Here is a 19,026-nt window from a genome sequence, read left to right as displayed (position 1 = left end):
CGCGGCCCCGCCGCCCCTCCCGCCGCCCGGCTCCGGCTCCGGCTGCGCGGCGCCGCCGCCCGTCCCCCGCCCCTCCCGCCGCGCCGCCCCGCCCCGCCCGCCCCGCGCTGCCATCTTGGGGCGCGGCGCTCAGCTGCTTTTCCTGCGCCGGGCGCCCTTGGCGCAGCCGCGGCCCAGCCACCCCCCGGCCCGGGCGGGCTCCTCCCGCGCCGCCTCCTCCCGCGCCGGCGCCTCCTCCCGCGCCACGGGCTTCCGCGAGTGCGTGGCTTCCTCTCCGGGCCGCAGCGGCTCGGCCAGCGCGAAGATGGGGTCGCGGGCCCTGCGGACACAGGACGCGCGTGGGGCGGGCTGCCGGGCGGGCGCCGCGGCGGGCTCGGGGCGGGGCCGGGGCCGCTCACCGGTCGTAGCGCGGGACGTCCAGGCCCAGCTCGGCCATCAGCAGCCGCATGACGTCGTCGCAGCGGCCGTGCAGCTTCAGGGCGGCCAGGTCGTCCTTCGGGGTCCACTGCGGGAGCGACGCCGGAGCTGAGGCCGCGGCCGCCCCCCGCCCCGGCGCCGGCCCGGGAGCGGCCGGGGCTCCCCCCGCGGTGGCAGCCGGCGGGCCCGGGCCCCTCCAACCTCACCTGCAGGTTCACGATGTAGAGCTTGGGGCGGCGCGGGGGGGGTTTGCTCATGCACCACAGGCGCGGGTACTTTTTCAGAACCTGCCACGGAAGAGAGGGCGTGAGCCTAGCCACAGGCCCGCGGGGCTGCGAACCGCATCGGCGAGAGGAAAAGGAATGTATTACCAGGAGGGGAAAGAGGGAGGAAGAGAGACTATCACAGGTGGTGGGCGAGTCCTGACACCAGAGTTTACAGTTGTCTGTTTGGGAGGAGACTGCTCAGCACCAAGGTGTATCACCAAGAGGGAAGGCTGCTAACAATCTTCACCGAGTCTCTAAAGTTACCTTTAAGCTGGAACCCAGACAAAGAATCACATCTGCTTTGCTTGCAGCTTCTGTTGCTGCTTCCCAGTTCAGGGGCTGCCTCAACGTCCCCTTCTCCCCAAAGTGGACGATTGTATCTCTCAACTGTGCCCCACACTTGTGGCACATCCTGCCAGTGTGATGCCTGTGCAGGGCTGTGCGCTCTGTCACATCAAATACTCGCACGTACTCTCTGTTGGGCGTGCAGGAAGTGCAGACCTGGTGCAGGACAAAGTAGAAAACCCGTTACATCGTTAGCATCTGGCCCGTGAAAGGCCGTGAGCAAGCCTGCCAGCCCTCCCAGAGAAACGCCCTTCCCGGGGACAGGAAGGGGGAAGCAGCAGAAGGGATCATCGGGGAGCAGGTGCTGACTCGGGAAAGCCTGGAAAACCTCAGCTAGCAAGTGGAATTACAGGGAGGCTGTGGGCTGTGTGGAAGGAGGGATTCCAGAGGGCAGAGGAAGAGCAAGCAGAAGCAAGAGCGCTCTGGGAAGTTCAGAGACAAAGCTGCAGGGCTGTACTGAACGCCAGTTTGGTGCTTGCTAACGAGGTCACCCCAAACCTGATGGCCTGAGGACAGGAACTAAACAGCCCCGGTACTAAATCCTCCTGAGCTGGGAGGAGGTGGTTTGCCTGGTTTGCATCCCCATCTGTGGGGCTGCTGCCCTTCTGGGCACTCACCTCTATGTACATGTTCCCGTGGAGCTCGGATATGGCTGCTCGGGGTAACCCGCTGCGCAGGTGCAGCCCATCACAGTTCTGAGACACCACATGCTGCACCTTGGAGAGAGGGAAACGCTGAGGCCTGGCATGCACGGGGCCTGGCGGCAGCCTCTGACCCTCAACACGCTCCCCAAAGCTCAGAGCAGAACCCGCAGAGGAGCGTCAATGGGCCAGATGCCAAGAGTCCCCTGCTGGGCTGAGCCCCAGGGCGCTGGCTCAATGTGGGGCAGGTCTCTGGACCAGCCAGGCCAGGAGACAAATACAAGGCATTAAAGGCACCAGGGAAAAACTGCCGGAGCTCCAGTCTGGAGCTAGAAAGGCTCATCTGGACGTGAGCACAGATGCTTTCTGCTACATGGCTGTGTAGCCACTTGAGTAAAAAACGGTTGGGCAATCTCATGGAAAGACCTTTTACCCCCCCCCCCCCCCAATTAGATTTTATTTATCATCCTTAGAGGAACAGAAGGAAGTGTGGAACAGACATCTTACCAGGTTGTGTTTGTGTAGGCAGGCAATGCTCATGTGGGTGAGCGTGGGCTCTGCCTCGCTCAGATCTGTGGCCCTGACAAGCAGCGTGGGGGGAAAGGAAAAAAACAGGCTGTGATCACCATTCCTCTGTGCTTCAGGATCAGGTTCCTGCTACACAGCTCAGGATTTGCCTCCCTACCTGATGCTCCTGCCCTTCTGCAGCAATGTCCAGATGCCATTAGGGCCTCTGTAGTCTGGGATAGAAGCTGCCTGTGTTATTGGGACAGAAAAAACAAGTCCTGACAGGAAGGTTCCCACCCCTCACCCAGAAACACATCAACCTGGTCTCTCCAGGACAACCAGACACACTCCATTCACAGCTGCCTTTTCATTCACTCCAAGTTTCCTAGCACAGTGGTTCCCTGGTTGCAGGAAAGCTTTCTTTTCATATGTCATCTCTCTCTGTCATCTGCCTGACAACAGCTCTCACTTTCACCTCCAGCATTTATTTTCTCCAGTTTCACCATTATGGAATGCACCCAGAACTCCTTCTGACCCTCAGTACTTCCCATTTCCCTACAGAGAACTCAATTCTCGAACCTGTTCTTATTTCCACCAGACCCTGATTTCTGGCTCCCTGCACTCGGCATTCTCCAGCAAGAACACCCGTGACATTAGCACTCATCCACCCTGCCCAGAACCCTGCTCTGTTCCAGCACAGACTGTAGGAAAGAGAAATGACAAGGTTCTCATTGCATTTGTCACACATCCCTGAACTGTGTCACCTTAGAAGAGGCAGAACCAGATTTCCATTTTCCCAGAAGCCACTGAAACCATCATTTCTAAGTTCTGTTCATCACTAGCTACTTCTACTTGCTCATTAACACAGGCAGCTGACTTCATCATGCTGTCATTTGGAAACCACAGGGCCCAGACACCATGCAGAGCTCCTGAAGGAGCCCACAAAGCTCCAGCCACTCACTCCCAGAGAGCCCTACCGTACTGATCCCAGCTCCTGTGTAGATGACGAGGTGCTTGGCGTTACGGACAGCCTTGGCCAGCTCAATAGCCTTTCTCTTCAGCTCCTCTGGCTCGTCACACACCTGCAGAATACAACTGAGCCAGTTCACACGTTTCTGTGATGCAGTGCACTGCTGAACAGCAAGGAACAGAGAGCTGCCTGTGTTCTGACACGGGCCTGGCCTGGACCGAGCCACAAAAGCATTATCGGAAATTGATTCTGGACAGAAGAATGCGGGTGCTGTCTGTGGAAGAGACAGCGAGAAGCTGCTGGCACAGCAGCCTCTGCACACCCGTGCTCCCAGGAGACCTGCCCACGCAGCGCCCAGGAACCGAGCTCGCGTGGGAAGAGCTTTCGGCGGCTGCCGGGCTCCCGCGACACCGACACGCAGACGGGGCTCCCGCTCCGCGGCACGGCGGTTTCGCGCCCAGGCCCGGGGGCCCCGTCCCCGCCCGCGGGCTGCTCCGCGCGGCGAGGGGCAGCGGCTCCGTCCCCGCCCTCCCGCTCCCCGCCGCGCACCTCCTCCTGCCGCCGGCGCAGCCGCTCCCGCCGCTTGCGGCGCCGCTCGAGCTCCCGCACGATGTCCTCGCTCTCGCTCAGGACGTGGCTCTCCTCGGGACTGCGCTCGGCCGGCGGCTTCCTCCAGATGCGGGACACCTGCGCGGCACAGGCGGCGCGTCACGGCGGCCCGCGGCGGCGGGGCGGGCGCCGGGCCCGGGCCCGCACGTACCTGCCTCCGCCGGTCCCGCTGCTCCTCCTGCTGAAGGATCTCGGCGCGCGCCGCCGCCTTCCGCTCCGAGCGGCTGAGGCTGCCGCCGGCCGCCATCGCCCCGGAAGCGGCCGCTTCCGCTGCCGGCCCCCGCCCCCGCCCCGCGCCGCTTCCGCCGGCGGCAGCGCCCCCCAGCGCCGGGGCGGACCGCGCCCGAAGGAAGCGCGAGGCGCTGCTGTTTGAAAGCGGTTTATTGTCACGTACAAAACGGCGGCCGCGGGCGGACTCTGTACAGCAATAAATAACGCCCGGCCCGCCCCGGGAAATAACTTAGCAATAAATACCGCCCCGCGCCGCCCCCGCAGCCCCGCGCCGGGCCCCCGCCGCGGCCCCCCCGGCCCGAGCCCCGGACAACGGCCCGGCCCGGCCCGCGCAGGCCCCGGGCCGCTTTACACAATTCACCACAAGATACACAAACCCCCGTGGCGGGGCCGCTCCGCGGGGTCGCTGCGGCCGGGGCAGCTCCCCCCAGCCAGCGTGGGAACGGCCCCGGGGAAAGGAGAAAGAAAACACGACACCCTTCACAGCAGGAAACCAAACGGACGAGCACCTCAGGAACAAGAACTGTCACACGCCAGAACGCTATATATGAGAGAGAGGTCAGCGTGACGGCTCGGGGTGGAGGAAGGCAGCCGGCAGGGCAGCGGGGCCCCCGGAGCGGGACAGGAGACTCCTTGGACACGGCACAAGTCACTCAGAGTCCAACACTTCACTGAAAACAAAACCAAAACCAAGGCAGTAGCGTAGGGAAGCAGCACTGAGGAGGGGATCTTGTCCCCACCGACCTCCAGCCCAGCGCCTGCAGAGCTTGTTTCACTACACAGGTGCCCTGTGGCCACGGCTTCGCACCTACGGCCTCCTCACCAAACACACTGGGCTGCTCGGAGCAGGCTGGGGCCGGGAGCTAGCAAGCACCGCAGAGAGGAGGACAAACAGTGTTTTAGCACCTGGTGGAGTCGGTGCTGGTGCCTGTTCTGTTCTCCTCACTCACGGTCTTGCTCCAGCCGGCAGGCAGGGCAGGACGTGGGCACTCCTTGCTGCAGAGTACAACAGAAGCAAGTCTTCTGTGCCTGCAGGGTTGCCTGTCATCAATCACCTGCTCTGATGATGGGGCTTTCTTCACACCGCAGCCTCCAGCCCCTGGAGCTCAGTTCCTAACCATCCCCACACACACAACCTTGGCAGCTCCCCCTGCTGAGGTCAGGCCTTCGGCTGGGTGCAGAATGTCTCTCTAGCCAGATTCGATCTCAGGCTGGCACCAGGAGGGACAGGGCTGGGACCGACACCCCAGACCAACTGGAACATCTCACCTCTCCCAGGCACCAGGTCACCAGCTGGAAGACAAAGGTTAGAGCCCAGAGCTCCGTGCTCAGTGCGTAGCCCATCCGGTGACTGGCTGGGAAGCAGCATGTCACACACTTCAGCTCAGAGAAGAAAAAGCCCAGGGTTGGGAGAGGGGAAGCCTGGAGGCAATGTTCTAACCTGCTCCTTGTTCACAAAGTTCACTTGGAAAAACATCTCAAACAGTATCTCCATATATTCCAGATCAATCAGAGCAAAGCTGATCTTCCTCTCCAGCAGGAAATCCTCACCAACTGTCTGCTCCTCTCCTGATGCCTTGCAGCTTTCATCAGGTTTACCAGCTTCTCAGCCCAGGGGACAGCAGCATCATTTCAGGTACACGAGAACCACATCACCAAAACCCACCCAGTACAGTGAACTCTCTGCAAGACTTGCAGCTCCACTTGCACCATCCTGGACTGCCCCCTCCACCCAGGAGACTTTTCAGCAGACAGGACATCACATTGACTTCACCCCCCACATCCTGCTTCTCTAAAACAGATCAGTAATCATCTCAAATCTTTGGGGAGGGGAGAGGAAGATCAAAACGTTTGTGGAAGCGGAGCCTGGCCACAAATAGCTTCTCACCTGTGTCACAAGGCTGTAGGTCTGAGCACTTTTCCAAGACTCACAGACAGAAGCTGCACTGGGAAGGACACTGACCACACCACAGCTTGATTTTCAGCAATATGTAGACACTCAGGACTAGTGCTGGTACCATGCTGCCTAGAAGGCAGGCAGACTCGCCCCTCTAGTCAGATGAGCCACGAGAGCAAACCAAGTTCTGACCACAGGATCCAATTCCAGAGCCACATCCCATCAGTCTCCTCCTAAACTCAGACAACTCTCCGTTCTTTCATTTCCCACCAGCTTTGCTGAAGGAAGGAGAGCGCAGCGCTTTCCCCGTTCAGCTGAGTTCCCTGTGTCAGCTGCTCAGCCAGAGGCTCCTGCAGCACCCTCTGCACAGAGCTGTGTGCAGGGCAGCCGCTGCTCCTGCAGCACCCTCTGCACAGAGCCCTTTGTTTTTGCCTTCAGAGCAGCGGCACCTTTGCCTGTGCGCTGGGATCCCAGAGAATTCAGAGATCCCGACTCCATCTCTCAGCTGAGCTTGGGGGAAACAAGGGCAGCATGAAAGGACAGCACATGGCCACAGCAGCCACCGGCACCAGCACAGCGCCACGCGAGAGCTCGGAGAGCACAGAGAGCGCAACACGAGGGGACACGACGGAAGCCAGCAAGGTCAAGAATAAGTCACTTTTGGTACAATTGCAAAAAGATATCAAACAGGACTTGCCTCTTTTTTTGTCTTTTTCTAAGTTTTATAAATAAAGTCTGATAACTCTTTATAAAAACCAACCTCAGAGCCACAAACAGGTTGCGGGAGGTTCATGAGAAACTTTAAAATTATTTCTTTATTAACTTTTAACTAGCAAAGTCTCCGAGAATATTTCCCCATTCCTATGGCCAAATATTCTCGCCCTCTCAGATAAAAAAGCTGACTATAAATACGCTCTCTCTTCTGTCTGATTTTAATTTTAAACTTAGATAATTTAATAACTCTTAAAACGATGTTTCTCTCTTTAAATAAAGGGCTATTTAACCACATAAACTGGTTGTGTAAACCATCACACTAGAGACACTTGATACCCTCAAAACACGGGAACAACTAGTGATTTTGGTCTTGTTCAGTGCAACACATTAGGCACAAAACCGGCCTGCAGTCGACATGGTACCTTCCCTCCCTCCCCTGGGGTGCTGGGCCCTGCGAGGGCCCTGCCCAGCTCCCTCCCCGCTGCAGGGGCAGAGGCAGCAGGGCACGACAGCATCTGCCTTCCCACCACTGCTCACGCACACAGCTAACGCAACGGACGGCTGCAGGAAACCCACTGCTTGGGCACAGAGGCACACCTAGAAAGGAATGAAAACCTACTACACAGAACACCCTGACTGCAACTACAGGTACCAAAAGAGGCAAAAGCAGCAGGTTGAGGCGCCTGGCAGCCAGGCACCGAGATGCACCACCTGGAAGAGCAATGAAATGAAGCCTTTGGAAGCAACCGAAGACGAGGGCTCCCGGCCCCTGGGAAGGAAGCCTCCCCGCAGGCCTCCCCCAGCCCTTCCACCGGCCACGCTGCGCAGACTTTCTTTGGCTACGAAACCAAGATCTGGCAGTCTGTCCCGAGGGCTACAGACTGCTGGGTGGGAGGCTCTGTCTGCACAGGACAAGGGACGCATCACCACTGCTCAAACCAATCTGGACACAACAAAATTAAACTGGAGTGACCATCAGGCCAGTCCTGGGCCGCGTAGAAGGAACCCGGACCCATGTGGGGAGGGTTTGTGCTTTGGGGATTCCAGGCTGGTTTTGTGCCTAATTGCCCTGCACAGACAAGCTCAGGCAACACTCGCTTCACTAAGACCGGGCGTCCGTTTTGGATTTCACTATTGTGATGACACTAGTGGTAGCAACCTTGCCAGGGACGAGGGGGCCCATGCTGGAGGCGAGCGGCCCCCGCGCCGGGGTCACAGGGCTCCGGGCCACGGTTCGCGCGAAGTTCTGGAGAGCCTCGTATTTGGAGCGGAGAGCATCGAGTTCCATTTTCATGCTGGCGTTCTCAGAAGCCAGCTTCTCCACCTCTTGCTGAAGCTCTGCCTTCTGCTTCTCCAGTTCCTCCTTCTGGGTAACACGCTTCACTCTGCAGCTGGCCGCGTAGCCCCGGTTCTTCAGCGTGCGCCGGCGCTGCTTCAGCTGGATGATCTCCTCCTTCGACAGGCCTCGCAGATGCTGGTTCAGCTCCCGCACAGACATGGTCACCAGCTCCTCGTCTGTCAAGCTGGTCCCATTCTCGCCCGGCTCCCGCTTCACCTGGAAGATAAGGCAGCGCACACATGAGAGACCTGGTACGGCGCCTGCATGAGCCCCCTGCACCCCCCGGCTCTGGCTGCTCCTTTACCTTCAAGGCCTTGTTTCCTTTGTTGGGGGTCGTCATAACACGACAGCCTTGTGAATCAGGTTCTGGAAGGAAAGGAAGGTCAGGTTAGCCCCCAGGATGCGGCAGAGGCTCTGACATTCCTGTGTCAGGGTCCAGCAGCAGTGCTCTGTGCTGCTGCACATCCACTGCCCCCTCCCCAGACGACCCTCGACAAGCACCCGACTGAGCTGGACTCACAAGCCACAGATTCTGTCCCTGAGGAGAACCTGCTGCCTTTCCACGCCCCTACTCCCACAGAGACTTTGTGGCAATGCTGCTTGGGTTTGCTTGGGGTTGGGGTTTTTTTTGCTTGAGGTGGGGGGAAATTAGAAAGCCAGGAGGAGTCAGAACACACGGAAGCCACATCGTTAAAAATAGCCGGTGAGGCAGCAGGGCGCAGAGCAGGGCTGCTCCCGGCCAGTCACGCTGACTCAGCACGCTGGCGCCCTGCCCTCCTGCCTCCAGCCCCATCCCCTCGCTGCTGAGCGAAGCCGGTCGCTGCAGCACACCCTCCCAACAGCCACCCGAGCACAGCCCAAGCTCCCCAGCACAAGGGTTCGAGGTGGCCCCAAGGACACAGGCAGTTCGGTTCAAGAACATGCCACCCTGGGCAAGGAAGGCAGGGGAAGCCTTTGCTTCGGAAAGCCAGCACATCCAGGTTCAAGTCAAAGTTCTGCACCCACCCTCTCCCAAGGAGCAGAAGGACAACCCGATCCTGCAGCACAAGGAAGTATTCGGGCACACTGGAATCCCCTTGCAAACTCAGCAGCCTTCACCTCTCCCAGTCCCACAAACCCAACCCAGCAGCAGCTTCCTTCTGGGAGAAAATCCCTATCACTGGCAACACCAGGGCCCAGAACCACTCTCTCTCTCTCTCCTTTTTCCTCAGAGCCAAGCAGGTCCACACATTAGAAATCAAAGATTAAGGGCAGCCAAAGCGAGAGGAGAGCAGCTTCCTTCCCTGCCACCAAAGACAGGACTTAGGACTGGTAAAAGCAATTCCCAGGTATGTTTTCACAGCGATTCATACTCCAGCTGCTGTTTCTGTCCCTACATACCTCTCCCCTCAGGCTTTAGTTCAGAGTGCTACTACACTGTCCAGTGAGTTACCCCAGGCAGCAGCAGCTTGCCCACCCGGAAGCTGCACCACAGCTGTTCCCCAAGCGCAGCTGGAACCCCACTGTGCCTGCTGTCTCTTCCGTGCCAAACGGTCAACAAAGATTTTATTGGCCACTGCTTTGCTGGATGCAAGATGTGCCGTTACAGCCAGGAACCAGGTGCACGGGTCAGCAAATACGAACGTACGCTCTTCCAGCAGCTGTGGCGCGGGCTCCCCACAATGCACCCACCACCTTCAGAGGTGAACGGGGTCAGCGTTCCCCAGGACAGCGCCAGAAGCACTCCCTCAGCCTCCAGCCTGCCAGGAGGCAAGGCTATTTATACCCAGAGGACAATGCTCCATCCACCTGACAGTGCTGGTGGAGAAAGGGTCACTTTGTCATCCAAGGAAGCTGGCTGCAATGAAGCGGGCTGACACAGGACAGAGAGCACAGGAGCCAGTGCTTGCTAAAATCAGTTCTTCTTGCTTTCCCGTACCATTGTGTTTCTCCTCTCTGCCCTTTCTTGGCAAACAACATGGCTGCTGCGAAAAGGGGAGAAGGAAGGGAACAGCCAGGGAGACCATCAGCCCCACAGCACCTCTGTGCACCGTCCTCTGGCAGTCACAGGGAGCCGAGGGCAGGTACAGCCAGGGGAGCACAGAAATTTGTCTGCCTTGTGGCACTAAAGAATTTCCAGCTGCTTGGCAAGCACTTCAAAGCTTCCTTTATTACAGTAGAGCTGAAATACATCAAACAAGGCAGCAAATGTGCTGCATCAGGCAGGGTGCTGGGCAGAGAGCTCCTTGGGGCAGGTTGTGGCATCGGCACAGTCCAGACCCTGCAGAGGCAGTGGCTCCTTCCTGCTGCTAAAGCTGAGACAGGGGCAGGAGAGCCGTCAGCAGACAGGGCAGGAGGCTGGTCCCAGACAACAGCAATTTAATTTTCTCTTTGAACTTTAAGGGTCAGGCCTTTTCACCCACAGGAATCCAGGCAGAGGCCTCCCACAGCAGCCATCAAAGCTGAAACACGACCATCCTCAAAAGCACCTTCTGATGCCACCTCTCTTCATCCCCCTCCCCAAGGGGATCAAAATGAGACGCATCAACACACAACTCACTCAGCAAAATGAGAACAACAACCCAGAGATGAGTTTTTGGCCATGTTCTGTGTTCCATTTGAAGGATCAAAGGACTGTGTGGCAGCTCATGGAGTGGACACCCAGGGAACTGGCACCAAGACAGAGACCAAACTTGGCTTAACTCTCTAGACTGCTGATTGCTCAGCTTTTGATAGCTTCCTGAAGAAAGATCACACTGAAAAGTGCCAAATGCAATGACTGCAGTGAAGAAAATGCAGCCTCAACACATTTCCCCAGAGCTCAAAAGGCCTGAACTCAGCACAAGCACAGCCAATTCTCCTCTCAGCTCAAAGGCAGCACCAGGGAGCTGACAGCACGGCACAAGATTCAACGCAGGCCCCATTCTCCACATTCCTGATAGCAGAACCGTGCCACGAGCCCCGTGTAAACACGGTGACGTCACCCGTTCCAGGCAGGCCAGCCGGGACACGGGGAGGCCCCTCTGCAGGGACGGGAGGCAGAAGAAGGGGCTGCGCTCCACCACGGGCACCGGGCGGGCAGAGGAACGTGGTTTGCGGCAGCAGCCGGGCACGCCACACAACTCCCTCTCCTAGTGTAGATTCCATACTCTGTTTGCTTTCTTGTGAATCAGTTCACACAGCCCTCCCAGGAATCCAAACACATCAGATGACTCCCAGAATTACACATGAAGTCAGGACAGCGACTGGTGCGCTCGAAGCCAATCCAGGGCACTTTGACAGCAATTCTTCCCTCAAGGAATCTGCCCACCCAGGTGGTTTTAACCCCACTTATGCGGATGAAGGGAAGAGCCGGCTCGGAGGCACCTCCAGCCTCCCAGCAGTGCCCTCCGCGAAGCACACAGCTCAAACGCTGCGTATCCCAGAGCGCGAGACCCCCGCAAGCGCTGACACACGGGGACCTCCGTGCCGGGCACCGAGGCAGCTAGCCCCGCAGCCCGAGGCTCGGCACCCGCCGCCCCCACAAAAAACACCCAGGCAAGAGGGCTGCCCACGACGGGAGCGGGGCGGGAAGGGCAGTCGGTGAGGAAACCTCCGTGGCCGCGGGCCCCTCGCACGCCCCGCGGCAGCGTCGCCGGTCCTCGCGGGAGCCGGGCCCGAGGACCCGCTGCGAGCCAGGCCGCGCCGGGGTTGGGGGGGGGGGGGGGGGCGGGGGCGGGCCCGGCCGGGGGCAGCCGGTCCGCAGGGGGATGGAGGCTGGCGGCAGGCACGGGCAGAAGGGGCGGGACGCGCCCGTAGCGCCCGCGGGCGGCCCCGGGGAGGCGCAGACGGGGACAGGCCCCGGGCCGGCGGCCCCGCGCACCTGTTGCTCGGCCGCAGGGCGGGGGCCCGGGCGGGGCGGGGCGGGGGACCGGGACGGGCGGCGCGGCCGGGCAGCCGCCGAACGCCCGCGCCGTGAGTCAGCGGCGACGGCCCCGCACGGCACCCGCCGAGCCGCCGCGGCCCCGGCCGCCACCCCGGGCCCGCCGCGCCCGCCCCGCCCCGGCCCGCCCCCGGGGACCGGCCCGCCCCGCCCGGCGCCAGGGCAGCGCCCGCCGCCCGCGCCGCGCCCGGCCCGCTCGCCGCCGCCGCCGGCGCTCACCTCGTGACGGGGCCGCCGGGGCCGGGCCGGGCGGGGAGGCCGCGCTGGGAGGGACCGGGAGCCGCGCGCTGCCGCCGCCGCCGCCGCTCGCGGACGCGTCACGTGATGTTTGGGTCACGTGGCTCCATTCATGAAGCGCCCGGCGCAACCGCCCCGGCCTTAAGGGGCCCGCGCGCCGCGGCCCGGGGCGGCGCCAGCACCGGAGCGCCCCGCGCGGCCCGGCCCGGCCTCCGCCTCCCGCCGGGCCCGCCCCGCCGCCTCCCGCCGGGCCCGGGGCGCTGGGGCGGCTCCAGGCGGCAGCCGCCGGCCTCCCGAGGCGCAGCCGGCGCTCGGCGGCGGGGAACGCGGCCGCTTCCCTCGGGCCGCCCCGCGTCGGCTGTGCCCGGCGACGAACAGCCGCGCGGCGGGGCCGGGAGCCGCCGCTCCCCCGGGCCGACCCCGGTCCCGCGCTTCAACTCGTCTACAGCGCGGAGGAGCTCGGGGCCGCCCGCCCCGCCGCGGCCAGCAGCACCCAGGCGTCCCCTCTGCCGAAGACCCCCCGGCCCCGTTCAGCCGCTCCGCTTTGCTGCATCCGCTGTCTTAAGTGCTGCTGAGAACGCACGGGCTAGCAGCAACGTCTGCACCGAAAACGCTGACTTGCAGCAGCCCTCCCAGGTACCGGTGACAATGCTGAAGCCAGCCCTGCATGAAAAGCGTCAAGACAGAGGCTGGCTCTTCTGTGAAACGCTGCTCTTCCAGATCATGCCTGGCTTGCTCCAGGTGTTCTGCTATAAATATGGGTCTATAAACATGGGTCCATAACACAGGAATATCGGTTACTGCATTTACTGCTGTGCTACAAGCAAAGCAGGGCTGACAAGATACTCATGCCACAGAAGGTGGAAGGTGCAGCAATGAAACTGGGAGTTAAGGCAATATCATGGAGAAAGCATGTTTCTTAGGAGCAAATAGTGTGGGCCCTGGGCATGCAGCAGCACCCTTGTTCTCTGCTGTCACACAGGGGATATGAACTTGCTGTATGTCTCTCATAGCCCTTGACGGGCTTGGGCTTCCACCTGCTGTGGCAGCCAGCTTTTACAGGTCTGCAGGCACCCAGCAAGTTGATCTACAGCTCTGCCTCTCTGGGGGTATGCTGCGGCAGTTGGCAAGCCTCCCTGCAGAGCACCTCAAGCTCAGCCATCCTGCCTTTTACTCTGAATTGCACTTTATCAGACAAGTGCAAACTCTTTCTGCAACACTCCTTTTCATTTCACAGCAGCCACTACTTAAGGCCAAGCTCAAAGTTGAGTGGCCACGAGCAGGAAATGGAGGAACACACAGCATCCACCCTCCTCCCGTGGAGCTTCGCATGCAGTGGCACAACTGTTAGGAAGCCTTAAGAGTCAGGAAGGGTTAACACTTCCAGACTTTCATGTCAGAGTTCAGCCAGGTTTTGCTCCTTCCATTCTCTTAAAATCTCTGACAACTGTTAGCACAGGGCCCCAGAATAACTTTTGTGTTGTTGCTCAGGAACCACAGGTGACAAGGAGAAACAGGCTGGTATGATTCCCAGTCCCATGCCCAGAAAAAAACAGCCTCAAAAGCTGGTTTGCAGCACATCTCAAGCAGGCTTGCTGTGGGTGGCAAGGACCAGAGGCATGAGACATACCCAGCCCAAACAGCTGGGATCAGACACAGCTCTCTGGAGAAGTGTTTATTATGTAAAGAGGAGTAACCATCTATCGTGCCTACAGGGTTGTACCCAGCTACCAGCCGAATGCCCAACACTAAAAACATTACTAGCACCTTTGACAGCCTCTGCATCGATACTGAAATGCCTTTTCTGCATGATCTGCACATCCAAGATTCCTCAGGAGACAATAAGCCCATCTTAAGTGCCCCCCTTTTTCCAGCACTCCCTCAGTATTTCCCAAGGTAGAATCAGTGTGACAGTTACCTACCCAAACACAGTCCATCCCCTCCAGACTCTTGCTCCCACTGCAGCCCCATAAAAGTGGTAGAGGCAGCTTGTACCTTTTGGCAGTTTTCTGGCTTGGGACAGGACTTGGGCTCTGACAGAAAAGTAGGGAGGCAAGAAAGCCTGCAGGGGCATTAACCATAAAGGAATCACAGAAAGCAGCAGACATTACCTTCTCTTTGCTGCTGTTCTGAGGCTCCGTGAAAGAAAGGTTAACTGTCCCTCTGTCTGACCAGAGCCTTGGTCCCTTCTGCTCTTTGAGCTTAACAACCCTCATTCATCCCTTTTCCCAGTGGGCCTAGGGAAGGGAGGTGCTGCAATGCCCTCAGCAGCACCAGCTGCCCCAGGAGCAGTGCGAAGGGGAAGGAGGATCAGGAAACACAGAGATGCCAAAACATATCCATGGGCACGTGGAAGAAGATTCTGCCCACAGAGAGCATGAAGAGGTGTCAGAGATGGAGGGAAAAGGAGTACTCAATAGCCCTCCACCTGCCCAAGCACCACTAGCAGCAAAAGAGGACGGAGACAGACACCAAAGAGAGAAAGAGAGCGTGGTCCAGAGGTTCACACCACCTGTCTAAGTCAAGGAAGGAGGATGGGGCAAAGGCACTTTGGTCCCTTCTGAGACATGCTTTAGGGCTCAGCCTTTGATGCAGTGCACAGCGTCCACTCTAGCTAATAGCAACAAGACACAAGCTCTGACAGCAGATGCAAGATGAGATGAGCAATGCAGGCCTGGTTCAAACCTTTTGAAACCAAAATGCATTCTGAAACCACTTTAAAAATCCTATTAGAAACCACTTCTGCATGAGACACCTTGAACACTGCCCAAGTCCTAGAAGTATCCAAGGCTTCTGGAAAAACAATGCCCTTGAACCTCTAATGATGGCACCACTCCCAATTGAGAGAGAACAGCAATACCAAGGACAGTTTGCACCAACCCCACTGCAGGTTAAAGACCCCCTGCTACAACATTGCACTGCCCACAGGTGCTGCAAGCCAAGAGCCAGCTACGGGGAACATCAACATTCAGATGCAGTGTTTTCCCTTAGACAAAACAGAGGAGACTGATGTTCAGCACAGCCAGACTACAGCAGTCTGGTCAGTTCTTCTTGCTGGTAGGGCTCTTATTGGTGAACAGACTGACTTTGTTTGCAGATGCCATGGACAGAGAAGGAGACTCCAGCTTCACCTTATCCAACAAAGTCTTCTTTATGGCTGCTGGGGAGATCTTCTCTCGGTCTGCCAAATGCTGCAGCTCCCTGCAATGGGGAGAAAAAGATTTAGCAAAAATAAGAGCGAGGCAGCGTGGGGGACAAGTTTGCAGCTCTTTAAGATTTGCTACATGCCCACCTTGTCCGGATGCAGGAAGCCTCCACAGCATTGATTAGGAGTGAGCGAAAACCACCGCTCTCCAGGAAGTGCAGGGCATGGATGGTGGCTCCTCCAGGTGAGCAGACGTGGTCCTTCAGCTGACCAGGATGCTGTTCAGATTCTAGCAGCATTTTGGCAGCACCCTGAGGTAAGGAAAAGAGGTGCCAAAGCTCTGTCTAAGAAATCGACTGTCAAGCACACCCTTTCTCTTCTGCACAGAGCAGCAACTAACACTCACAGTGGGCAAAACCGTGCTCCTGCCAGGAGCCATTTTCAGGCTGCCAAAACACTTTTTAGAACGGAAAAAGCCTCCAGAGGAGTCACGGTTCCCCAGTCCCCACACCACCATTAGCACCAGTACATTGCTGCTGTCCCCTCACTGGGAACCTGTGCAGTCAAACCAAAGGCAGTTTTTCAAGTAGAATCAGACAGTGGACCAGTGTATTTTAAACCATGATGTGCAAAATGCTCTGCATAGAGCAGGTATGAACTGCAATGTGTTCTGATCAAGCAAATACTGACCAGCAAAGCCTGTGCTCCGAGTCGAAGAGCCAGCCTGCGGGGAAGTCCCATTTTCACTCCCCCATCCGCCAGAGCATCCAGAGCAGTGAATGCCTGAGACCAGACAGAGGAAGAGGGTGACTGAAAGTCTCTACACCCCAAGACTGATATTCTTAGGGAGGAGAGAATCCAGAGCTCCAGGAACACAGTGTGACTTCTACTGCTTATGGGCTTGACAAAAACCTCCCCCTCTACTGCACACGAGCCACTGACGGGCTTCACACCCACTAGATCCAGCTCAGGAGCAGGGTAAATGGCAGAGATTCAGCTTCTGAGTGATACTAACTACAGGCCCATGTTTTACAACATGGACATAAGGACACAGCACACTGGCCATGGATTTCAGACTCAGACTGGTAATGGACTTCTGTTGTTGACCCAAACCAGTTATAAACTGGATACCTTGATTACATGTCCCCTTGCAAATGTGAGTGCTGAGAAAAAACAAGAAATTACAAACCAAAGTTGCACAGGCTTTCACCACATGCAAAGCCTCCTGTTCTCCCCAAGACTGTCACAAGCTGAGGAAGCAGCACATACATACGCAGGGCCACTGCCACTGAGCCCTGTTACAGCATCTATCAGGTCCTCTTCCACCTCGGCGCAGAAGCCTACGCTGGCCATCAGTTGTTCCAAGAGCTTTCCATCCTCCACATCTGCATGAGTCCCGGTGGCATAGACTGTAGCACCTTCCCGGACAATCACAGGGGTGTTGGTCATGCACCTGATCACTTTTGGTGTGGGGCAGAAGGTAGAGAGTTTCTTAGGGCGGAAGATTATTGGAGGAAAGGAAAGGAGGAAAGAGAGAAAAACGAGCTTTAGTGCATATTTGGCATACCAAAACCTAGGAAGGCTACCTAGGAAGGGAGTCTCCAGACATAAGCACAACACAAGCAGAGGGAGAGACTCCATATTCCAGACTCCCTGCTCTGAGCCACAGTGGCCAAAAACTCAAATGCAAAGTCTTCTACAATGCCAGCAAATAGGAAGTTAGGCAGAACTGCTGTTGGGAACAACACTCTAAACAACTCATTCCTACACCAGCTCTTAAGTCTCCAGAACAGCTTGTGCAGACACTTGGCATGAAGCCTGCTTAAGTTTGGGGACACGACACACCTCTGCTGAGAGAGAAAAGGTCTGACAGCACCTCATGCAATACAGGAGCTGGCACGGAGACTCTTACAGCTTTTTCTGATGAGGACATGCAGAGGTGACCCAAAGCAACGAGTCGTCTGCAGCACAACTCTAGCCCCGAGGAGCACAAGCAGCGCCTGTGCCACGCATCAGTTCGGGAGGCCAGAAGACCGAAGGCGGCTCCAGGCAGACACCTTCCCGGCTCTTGGGTATGCGGTCACGGAGGACTGTGGGACCCTGCCGAGCCCGTGAGAGCCCCCCCTCACCTTCTCGATGGAACTAATGGTGACACCGGCTGCGCAGGAAACCACGATGTGGCGGGCCTCGATGTCGGGGCCCACCTCCTCCAGGATGAAGGGGATAATGGGGGGCTTCACGGCCAGGAAGAGGACGTCGCTGCTCTTCACTGTGTCCTTGTTGCTCACCGTGAAGTTCACGCCCATTTTCTGCAGTGGTTGGGGAGAAACGGGACTGCTGTAGTCCAGGGCGGCCCGCGACGGGAGCGCCGCCGCCCGCCCGGCCGCACTCACCCGCAGCCCGCTCACGGTGGGCAGGTCGGTGTCCGGGGAGCTCGCCGTGATCTTGTGTGCAGCCAGGACCCCTGCGAACGGCACCGCGCGTCAGCGCAGTCGGCTCGATCCTGCCCTCCCGCCCGGCCCCCGCGCCCACCTGCCGCCGTGAAGCCCCTGGCCAGGGCGAAGGCCAGCTGCCCGGCGCCGATGAAGCCCACGCTCATGGCCGCGCAGGTGCCGCCGCGGGTCCCGCCGCAGGTCCCGGCGCCGCGCCGCCGGACACGTGGCTGCTCCGCGCGCAGGGGGCGGGGACGTGCGGCGGGGGGCGGGGCGCGGGCGCGCAGCGAATCAGCGCGCGGGGGGCGGGACCACGCCGGCTCTCCGCCACTCAGGGCCGCGGGGCGGGGCCGGGGCCGCAGCGCTCGCCAGCTATTGGCGCAACCGCCCTCGGCTGTTGCATCATTCGCCGCCGGCGGGGCCGCTCGGCGCCGGGCTCCGCCGCCAGGGGGCGCTGTCCTCCCGCCGCAGCCGCCGGCCGGCGCGCGCGCTTCTGGAAGCTTCGGGCGGCTGGTGCCGGGCGCGAGCCCCGGGGCCGCGGGGACGGGACGGGGCGGGACGGGGCGGCGGGAGCCGGGCGGAGGGCGCAGGGTGCAGGGTGCAGGGTGCAAAGTACAGCGTACAGCTCACAGGGCACAGCATACAGGGCAGAGGGTGCAGGGCACAGTGCACAGCGCACAGTGCAGAAGGTGCAGAGCGCAGGGCACAGCACACAGGGCAGAGGGTGCAGAGCGCAGGGCACAGTGCACAGCACACAGCGCACAGGGCAGAGGGGAGAGGGTGCAGGGCACAGCACACACAGCACAGGGCACAGCTGCTCTTCTGGACATCCCGGCGATGCAGCTGCTTCCCCCAGCACGGCCCCAGCGGAACATGCGGCGTGTCCCGGGACGGCCGAGCCCCGCGGGGCTGGGGCTGCGCAGAGCAGCAGGTGCGAGCACAAGGGCTCTGGGCCCTGTGCCTGCTGGTGCCACCGGTCGCTGCCCCTCGGGTGGGTGCCCCGGCAGCCTGAGGGTTCCACCGGGCTGGCCTGTGCTTGCTGGGGAGCGCCTGGCGCAGCCTGTGCCCCAGGAACGGGAGATTGTGCTTCTTGGCCGCCCCGGACGGGTCCCGTCATGCAGGACAACTCTAGGTCTCACACGCTGCTCAGTGACCCAGTGCCGGGAGCGGTTGTGTCCACACAGCCCCAGGGCCCCCTGGCAGCGTCCCAGGGGGGGCTATAGCATCTCTGTCCAGCAGCAGGTCCCGTCCCGCTGGCAGCACAGGTCTGCAGAGGTGCCTGGTGTCATGGCTGAGCCCAGAAGTCTGCAGCGATGGGCTGTGAAGGGACCAATGCACTTGGAAGTACGTCACTGTAAGAGCTGGGCACCAGGCA

At 59.4% G+C, this 19,026-nt stretch overlaps 3 protein-coding genes across 4 annotated transcripts; all 3 read right to left on the bottom strand.

The window, feature by feature from the left end:
- Nucleotides 1-71: 71 nt before the first annotated feature.
- SIRT7 (sirtuin 7) lies at nt 72-4,038 on the bottom strand. The gene is made up of 10 exons (XM_062011105.1): nt 3,907-4,038; nt 3,696-3,833; nt 3,154-3,258; nt 2,355-2,425; nt 2,177-2,249; nt 1,646-1,744; nt 948-1,184; nt 624-704; nt 399-505; nt 72-319 (listed from the first exon to the last, which is right to left on the bottom strand). The coding sequence occupies exons 1-10, from the start codon at nt 4,000-4,002 to the stop codon at nt 130-132; spliced, it is 1,197 nt and encodes a 398-aa protein (XP_061867089.1). The 5' UTR covers nt 4,003-4,038; the 3' UTR covers nt 72-129.
- Nucleotides 4,039-6,671: 2,633 nt separating this feature from the next.
- Nucleotides 6,672-12,198, bottom strand: MAFG (MAF bZIP transcription factor G). 2 transcript variants are annotated; one of them, XM_062011021.1, is made up of 3 exons: nt 12,057-12,198; nt 8,241-8,302; nt 6,672-8,152 (listed from the first exon to the last, which is right to left on the bottom strand). In XM_062011021.1, exons 2-3 carry the CDS (start codon nt 8,274-8,276, stop codon nt 7,700-7,702), a joined length of 489 nt encoding a protein of 162 aa, XP_061867005.1. In that variant the 5' UTR covers nt 8,277-8,302; nt 12,057-12,198; the 3' UTR covers nt 6,672-7,699. The 2 variants fall into 2 exon arrangements, with proteins under 2 accessions (XP_061867005.1, XP_061867004.1); XM_062011020.1 differs by lacking the exon at nt 12,057-12,198 and adding an exon at nt 8,457-8,711.
- A 2,826-nt stretch (nt 12,199-15,024) lies between these two features.
- PYCR1 (pyrroline-5-carboxylate reductase 1) lies at nt 15,025-17,882 on the bottom strand. Its single transcript, XM_062010999.1, has 7 exons — nt 17,752-17,882; nt 17,613-17,683; nt 17,349-17,528; nt 16,489-16,710; nt 15,910-16,002; nt 15,367-15,530; nt 15,025-15,275 (listed from the first exon to the last, which is right to left on the bottom strand). The coding sequence occupies exons 1-7, from the start codon at nt 17,816-17,818 to the stop codon at nt 15,116-15,118; spliced, it is 957 nt and encodes a 318-aa protein (XP_061866983.1). The 5' UTR covers nt 17,819-17,882; the 3' UTR covers nt 15,025-15,115.
- Nucleotides 17,883-19,026: the final 1,144 nt, after the last annotated feature.

The sequence above is a fragment of the Colius striatus genome, chromosome 18 (assembly GCF_028858725.1).
Source record: "Colius striatus isolate bColStr4 chromosome 18, bColStr4.1.hap1, whole genome shotgun sequence".
Lineage (NCBI taxonomy): Eukaryota > Metazoa > Chordata > Aves > Coliiformes > Coliidae > Colius > Colius striatus.
The sequence above is the reverse complement of the archived record's forward strand: the minus strand, read 5'-3'. Positions and strand labels throughout refer to the sequence as shown.